This window comes from Lactuca saligna, chromosome 5 (genome assembly GCF_052625555.1).
Source record: "Lactuca saligna cultivar CGN05327 chromosome 5, ASM5262555v1, whole genome shotgun sequence".
In the NCBI taxonomy this organism is placed as follows: domain Eukaryota; kingdom Viridiplantae; phylum Streptophyta; class Magnoliopsida; order Asterales; family Asteraceae; genus Lactuca; species Lactuca saligna.
The window spans coordinates 201,624,683-201,633,430 of record NC_136421.1 but is presented as its reverse complement, the minus strand read 5'-3'; the positions used below and the strand labels follow the sequence as shown (position 1 = coordinate 201,633,430).

General features: G+C 27.9%; 1 protein-coding gene across 2 annotated transcripts; it reads left to right on the top strand.

The window, feature by feature from the left end:
- The first annotated feature begins 289 nt into the window (after nucleotides 1–289).
- Nucleotides 290–2,609, top strand: GONST3 (golgi nucleotide sugar transporter 3). Of its 2 annotated transcripts, XM_078958286.1 has the most exons (3): nucleotides 349–411; nucleotides 730–903; nucleotides 1,341–2,609. In XM_078958286.1, the coding sequence occupies exon 3, from the start codon at nucleotides 1,347–1,349 to the stop codon at nucleotides 2,445–2,447; it is 1,101 nt and encodes a 366-aa protein (XP_078814412.1). In that variant the 5' UTR covers nucleotides 349–411; nucleotides 730–903; nucleotides 1,341–1,346; the 3' UTR covers nucleotides 2,448–2,609. The 2 variants fall into 2 exon arrangements, with proteins under 2 accessions (XP_078814411.1, XP_078814412.1); XM_078958285.1 differs by lacking the exon at nucleotides 730–903 and having other exon boundaries at nucleotides 290–411.
- The last annotated feature ends 6,139 nt before the right edge of the window (nucleotides 2,610–8,748 follow it).

The window sequence follows — 8,748 nt, the reverse complement described above, 5'->3', positions numbered from 1 at the left end:
ACATTTAAAAAAGAGGGAGGATTGTCTTGTCAAACATTATATGAATAAACATTTCAATCCACTCCACTTTTTCAGTTCTATTCCATGTATCAAATATTACCTTAAAAATAAACATTTAAAAAAGAGGGAGAGGGGGATATACTTCATGCAATAAAAAAGAAATAGAAAAACAAAATAAAAAATGTGATTTAAAAAAAATTAGATAATGGAATTCCTATTTTGAATCAATGGATGTTAGTCCAAAATATGTTTTGGATAAAAATGAAAATTGTCAATAATCTGTAGGACCATTATTGCAATTTTGTGTTCTTTCTTCCTAGAAGGCTATCAAACTGGTCGTTTTCTTCCATTTCCAAATCCCTTGCTTTCTTCACTCTCCAAATTCACGCACACTCTCCGCCAGAAATACAGGTAGCTACGTCACTTTGAATATATCTTGAAATTCACAGATCTGTTTGAACTCTCGTTACAGATCACACGACTATAATGCTGTGTAGAGATGTGGAATCTAGCATATCATATTGGTTGTGTTTGCAATAGCAAGTTTGTTTAATTTTGTCGGCAGTACTATGAGTTACGCATTTCCATAGATTTTGTTCGTGTATTTCACTCACTACTCAAGTTTTCTAGGGTTTTACTTTTGCAGCATAAGAGATGTTGTTAGTGATTGAATTAGGACTGTAATTTGACATCTTATACTTATTAGTATCGCTCCTCATCTGTTCTTAGCTACCTGATCTCCGACGCTCCTTTCTTTTTCCGGTGTTCCAATGATCTTGTCTTCCCTCTCTCCGACGTTCTCGCACAGATGAGATGTCGCCCTGAATACGTCCCAACAGCTGCTTCCCCCTGCTCCCCTCTCCTTCTCCATCGGCAACGATCTTCTCTCTCTTTTTCCTTTAGGTTTGTTCTTTATTTTGATTTGAATTTTGTTTGGGTTTAGGTGTGAATGATTTGGTGTTTGATTTTGATTTCGATTTTTGTTTAGGTTTACATGTGAATTGATTTTATTTTGCTTGTGATATCATATGTGTTTGTTGAAATCCAAATCTGTTTCACGTCTGCAAATTTTAGATGTATGTGTTCAATTGCTACTGTTTTCGTTCAACTGCATTGCCTCCTCTCGAATTTCCTTTTTCCCCTTATTTCAGTAACCAAAATCATCTGTGTTTGTTGCCTGCTGTCACTGCAATGGTGTATCTGTTCATTTGCTGCCTGGGTGGTCATAATTGTTCAATTTCTACTGCTCATAACAGGAAACACACATTGTGTTCATATAGAAATAAACAGTGGGTTTCTAACATTTTTATTTCACTGTTTATCTCATATTCTCATTGCAGATTTAGATGACAAACGATGTGGAAAACCCACAAAAAGATCCCCTCCCTCCTCCACCTGTCATTGAATCAAAAAACTGGTATGATTATGATACTTTCCTCCATCAAGTTTCAGTATACGGTATAGCTGTTGGATACTGCTTATCAGCTTCTTTACTCTCCATCATCAACAAATGGGCAGTTATGAAATTCCCTTACCCTGGTGCCCTAACTGCTTTACAATACTTCACAAGTGCATCCGGTGTATTCCTTTTCGGGTCCCTCAACTTTCTCCAACATGACCGATTAGACCTTCAAACAATGTGGCGTTTCCTTCCAGCTGCCATTATATTCTATCTTTCCCTCTTCACAAACAGTGAACTCCTCCTTCATGCAAATGTTGACACCTTCATTGTATTTCGTTCAGCAGTTCCAATCTTTGTTGCCATTGGAGAAACCCTTTACCTCCACCAACCATGGCCTTCACTCAAGACATGGCTTTCACTTTCCACCATTTTTGCAGGGAGTCTACTTTATGTCATCACAGATTACCAATTTACCCTCATGGCGTATAGCTGGGCTTTAGCATATCTTATAAGCATGTCGATAGATTTCGTCTACATAAAACATGTGGTGATGACAATCGGTTTGAACACATGGGGTCTTGTTCTTTACAATAATCTTGAAGCTTTGTTACTCTTCCCATTGGAGTTGTTGATAATGGGGGAATTGAAGAAGATAAAACATGAAATCAAAGAGGAGACAGATTGGTATTCTTTTGAGGTGATTTTGCCAGTGGGTTTATCGTGTTTGTTTGGTTTGGCGATTTCTTTTTTTGGATTTTCTTGTAGAAGGGCAATTTCGGCAACGGGTTTTACAGTTCTTGGGATTGTGAATAAGCTTTTAACTGTGGTGATTAATTTGATGATTTGGGATAAACATTCGAGTTTGATTGGGACAATTGGGCTTTTGATTTGTATGTTTGGTGGGGTTATGTATCAACAGTCTACTAGTAAAAACCCTAATTCCAAAACTTCTTCTGATGTTAAACGAGTTGTTGTACAAGAAGAAGATGAGCAACAAAAACTGCTTGAAATGCAAAATGTCACGACTTCAGAGGAAGCAAAATGACATGCATTTTTTTTTTACACATTTGTTGTAGTAGTGTACTCTGGAAAATTGTTACTTACAATATTGTAGAATAGGGCAAAGATTTTTATTTTTTTTTAATCAAAGGAGGACATCGTATTTGCTTATGCACATTTAGATTTATTAAGTACCAAATGTTTGGTATCGTTTTGTTAGAATAGTTCTTTGTTTCTTGTATAATTTGCATTCGTACACTATTTTTGTGCTTTATAAACCTAGTCCTACTACATGCTTTTTGTGCAATAGTTAGAAATGTGCCAATATTAATGAACAAGCAATTTTGTCCTTTGTTTGCTATTGCCTTCCTTTATTGGCTATATTTTTTTAATTTAGTTATGTTATGTAGTAATGTTTCTTGAAATAAGATTATGCATTTTGTAAGACTAGGACATAATAGAAATATAGAATAGAACAAGTTGTCTGGATGCATTTGGTAAGGCGACAAAAAAAGACATGAACTTTTTTTAATTACAATGAAAATAAGTTTTACAATGATATAAAAGAAAGAAAACGGAAGTAGAATGCAATAATATACAAAGAAATGAACATGCTTAAAGGCAAATTGCAGAGAATCGCGACATACGGACAATGTAAATTTCTCCTTTTATAAACTTTTTTTACAGATAACTGAAATGTACCTTACATTTTACCTATTATAACAATAAACTTTATTTTTTTTACCTATTATAGCAATATACTTACATTGGCTAAAATAACTTTCTTCGTTCCACAGTGTTTGTTATTATCTTGCTAAGGAAATAGTACCAGTAGAAAATGTATCTATTGGTCCAATCTTTTAAATAATAATAAAAACCATATAAAAGGTCATGAACATTTTCTTCACATTTTTACATTTAATGTATGTGTTTCACCAAAGATGACCAACAAATTACTTATCAATCAAATTATTTTGTGTTATTTTTTTTTCTAATTACATTAACTTAACAACATTAGAATAAAAATTAAAATAAAATTAATACAAATTATAAAGTGATATAATTTTACATATTTATTTAAATCAATGTAATTTTATATAATTGAAAAAACTTCTTTATTAATAATTTATTTAAAATAAGTTATTAATAATTTTAAATTTTAACTATTAAAGTTTAATTAATATTATAATCGTGGTTCCCACAGGTTATAAACTAATACATACATACATATATATATATATATATATATATATATATATATATATATATATATATATATATATATATATAGGGAAAAGTGAATATACATTTAAGGCTATATAGGCTTAGGTACCTAAATTCACCATACTACGTCGTTTTGTATCATATAATACATTCCAATTGTCCAATGTTCTTATAATTTAACTTCTAACTTGATTTACTTCCAAGATTTTTAATATTTACACATTTATCTTCCTCTTACATAATTTTCATTTTCAAATACAATATATATAGCCTAGTAGGTGTTCGGTAAAAAGATGTGATGTAAGAGAATGATAATAGTCAAATTTCAAATATCTTGAAAGCAAATCAAGTTAGGGTTGAAGTATAAAAATATTATAATAAATATATCAAACAAAACAACGTTTTATGGTGTGTTTGGGTACCTAAGTTTATATACCCTTAAGGGTATATTCACTTTTCCCATATATATATATATATATATATATATATATATATATATATATATATATATATATATATATATATATATATATATATAGGGTTAAGTTCAAATGAGAACACTATTTACTGTGAGAACGTGAAAACACTACTTTATGTTACTATTCTACTATGAATTTTGTATATACAACGATATTGCATTATTCATTAAAAAATATACGAACAAACACACATCAATATTCACATTAAAATTTTGTATATATAACTTTATTACATTATTCATCACCGAATACATGAACAATCACATATTTAACATTCACATTAGAATTTACTAAATTACTATATATATCTATAAATTTTATAGTAGAATAGTAATATAAAATTAAATATATTCATATTATAATTACTACAATACTATACATATTAAATTTATAGTAGAATAGTAACATAAAGTAGTGTTCTCACGTTCTCACATTAAATGGTGTTCTCATTTGAACTTAACCCTATATATATATATATATATATATATATATATATATATATATATATATATATATATATATATATATATATATATATATATATATATTAGGCAAGTTTACTGCTATTACTTATTTTGTCCAATCAAACATTAAAATAGTTAATTTGGAAATTTAGAGGTGAACCCTATCCCAATAGGTTAATTTGGAAAATTACGGATGAAACTTGGTCAAAATTATTAATAAAAAAAAGGTAATATTTTAATTGCAAGAAGATAATATTATTATTGGTTAAACCGTCCATAATATAATGGTTTTTTTTCCCTTGAAAAGTTTATACAATTCTGAAAATAGTTTTGTATTTTGTTATAATTGGGTAGATTTTCAATAATAATAATAATAATAATAATAATAATAATAATAATAAGTAAATAAATAAGAGTAGGATGTTATACTAAACAAATCAATAAAGATATGTTTGCTATTTCTTGCATCACCCCTAGATAGAAAAGAAAATAGTTCTTAGCAAGGACGGAACCATCCTAAGATCATGATAGGCCCAGCTCATGCTCACATTTTCAATTTTTTTTTCTTTTCAAAATAAAATATCGTAGTTATGATATATATATATATATATATATATATATATATATATATATATATATATATATATATATATATATATATATATATATATTAAAGTTGTTGCATTCTTCTTCGTTTGGCTAGTCATTAATTAATTTTTATTGAAAACACACACACGCATATATATATATATATATATATATATATATATATATATATATATATATATATATATATATATATATATATATATATATATATATATATATATATATATATATATATAATTTACGAGTACCACCCTAAAAAAATTTTTGACTTCCCCCTTGGTTCTCAAGATTAACTATCCAAAGAAATTATGTTAAGATGGTCTTGAAATGTAATAAAAAAGATTGTAAATAAAGCTAATCACTTTTATTAACCTATAAATAAATAATTGCAACACAGATAATTAGAGTCTGGCAAAATGTTTGTAAAATATGACATGAAATTGTGGAATCAGGTCTTTTGATGACAGCTCTAATCATTCTATACTTTATAGATTACTAAATACAATTGCAGGGGACTAATATGAAACTTGCAAATTTTCTATTTTGCAATGCCTTGTAAATCATTATTACTTGTTTTCTAACAGAATTTGTTAGCATAGTTTATGAAAAAGAAAAAAAAACTAAAATGTAAAGATTGGTGAAAAAACCACAATTCAGATGCAAAACTGTTTACTTTATACTTTGTTATTAGTGTCAATGTCTTTAGAATTTTGTCTCCATTCCAAGTTTATAATCACATAACAAATTAAATGTCTACAAGAGTCTAAATCTTTGTTCATGCTAGTATTTATGCATAAACTAAACAGAAGGTCTGATGAAATTCAAATTCAAAAGCTAAAACTCCCTCTGTCATATCTATTCACAATTAACACTTTCTGATAGAACCTTAAACAACCCTCATATAGGTTAAATACATTCTGCCTATTCAATGTATTGAAATCAAAATCCAATTCTATGATAATATGGTATAAACATAATGATAAACTACACACACATCGTAAAACCAACAGAGCCAAGGACGAGATAAGAAGTAACAAAAGATTAAACACCTTTTTCACATACGATGGAGCTTGAAAAACTATCATGCAACATGTTGGGTAGCGTTTATTCGTGCGACCCTAAACAATCTGCAATGGCTCCACCGGCAAATCCTAAACACCCGTCGCCAACAAAAATTGAATGGAGCAAAAAGAAATCTAATGCCGATGGTGTTCATATATTTTATATTTGCAACTGTTAGCGTACATTAGACCTATATATTTTGTTTCTTATGATTTTTATAAACATAATTTTATAACACAAAACCAAATTTGATGTTCCTCCTAAATTACAACCTTTATTATTTTCATAATTAGCAAAATGAATTCTGAGTTACATATTTTATTATTTTCATAATTAATAAAATGAATAATGGTACATATATTGTACAAAAAACTAACATAAAATTCAACATTAATATTATTTTGAACCATATGTGAGATCTTTTTAGCAATATATATATATATATATATATATATATATATATATATATATATATATATATATATATATATATATATATATACTAGCAGTGTAACCGCGCAAAGCGGCAGGGCGTGTAAATTCTTTCGGTGATATGTTTCCTCTACAAAAATATTATGTTACAAAAGAAATTACATGTCGAAGACAAAATAATCAAACTATGGTGTTATTTGGGAAATGAAGTCATTTTTTGTTCTTTATAGCAGAGGAGGGAGCAAAGAGGTATATGCGATTGAAGGGATATTTGAATCAACATGCTAAATTTAAGGATATCTAAAAGGGTTCAAAATTTGAATGAATCCGAGATTTGAGGGAACCATATCAAATTGTTGAGAAATATAAGGAGATTTGATGATAAATATTTGAATTCAAAATATTGTTAAAATTTAATATTATTTTATTAATGATTACTTGTACTATCAGCTTTATCATTTGGGCGTCTTAAAAAAATATTATTATTATAATCAATCTATTTTTAGAAATAGTTAGATTTCTTTTATAAGATAGTAAATATATATATATATATATATATATATATATATATATATATATATATATATATATATATATAATATTATGTAGATATTAATTAGTAGTATATCATTTTCTAGTTGAAATATTATATCGGGAAATCTACTGGAAAAATCTTTATGTTTAAGTCTTATAATCGATTTAGTCATTATGTATAAGGAAACGATTCACTGTTTATTTGTGTGGTTTATTGTCATTAGTCGAAAGGGTTTGATAGATCGATGTCTTGTTAAAAGTATAACATATAAAGTATTTGAACAAAATTCATGTCGTAGTTATATTATGAAATGTGAATAGTTACTAATCCATCAAAACTGATTATTTCTTATTGACTATTTATAGAGTAAGTGTGTATAACCGATACATAAATTTGAGACGTAAGAAGAAAATGTTGTGACACTTATTGTTGTGGCTTATGTATGGTTAACATATACATTAACATTAAGACCATAAAATAATCAAGGGCTCACATTCGTTTTGCATAGTTGATTAAATTCATCATCTTATCTGTGAGACCTTGGTATCCCATATATAAATAGAAGATGTGCAGATCTGAAATTAGCATGTTATTAAATAGTTTTAATGAATCTCAAAAGATTTAGAAATTTCATAAAGATTGAAATTAATAAATAGTTTTATCTACCTAAAATAATTTTGTGATATGATTACGTTATCCCTCTTCATAATTCAAATCTAAAATATGGGTGCTAACCTCCATATAAATTGGATAGAGATTTTTTTTTAAAAAATAGCTTATAGCAATTCCATACATTTAATAAGTCATTTTTGATAAGTACCCACGTCTAACTTATCAAAAACTCTTTATTTCACATTATTTAAGAATTGATCAACATGCCCTTTAACCTAATAAAAACCTTACCTTAATACTTAGGGGTATGAACCAACTTATGAGAAGTTTAAGACCGATTCGAAAAATACTCAAAATCCACTTGACTTTATCGAGCTCGAGCTACCCGAGTACCTTGTCGAACCAAGTTTAAGTAATAAAATACTCGAATTGTAAAGCTCGCAAACTTAATTAGATTTAACAAAAATACATTTATACCCTTGTGTGCATCTATTTACATAAAATATAGAATATCCTAGAAGGTTTTACGTTGTCGGGGATCGAAAGACTTCAATCATATTTTATATTTGGGTTAGTGTCATGTTAACCCAACAAACATTTTCCATTTGTTTTAAAAGTCCGCTCAATTGTTTTTTTTTTTTTTTGTTTTTTTTTTGTATTTTAAGGAAATAAAATTGATTTTTTTGTACTAAAATTACCATTGTCCTCCATTTAAAAGGGTTACCCGATAACCTCATGGTTAGTCAACATATTTGACTTTTGCCTGACATTCAACCTTTACATTTATCATCATCATCTTTATCCCCAACAAATCATCATTATATACTTTTAAAGTTTACAATTTTTTTTTTGAATCACATTCATTTGAAACTCCCATGTATTTTATTCCTTTCACCACATTCATTTGAAACTCCCATATATTTTTTTCCT

Coding starts and splice junctions, on each gene's coding strand:
- GONST3 (XM_078958285.1), top strand. CDS start 1,347: ATGACAAACGATGTGGAAAACCCACAAAAAGATCCCCTCCCTCCTCCA.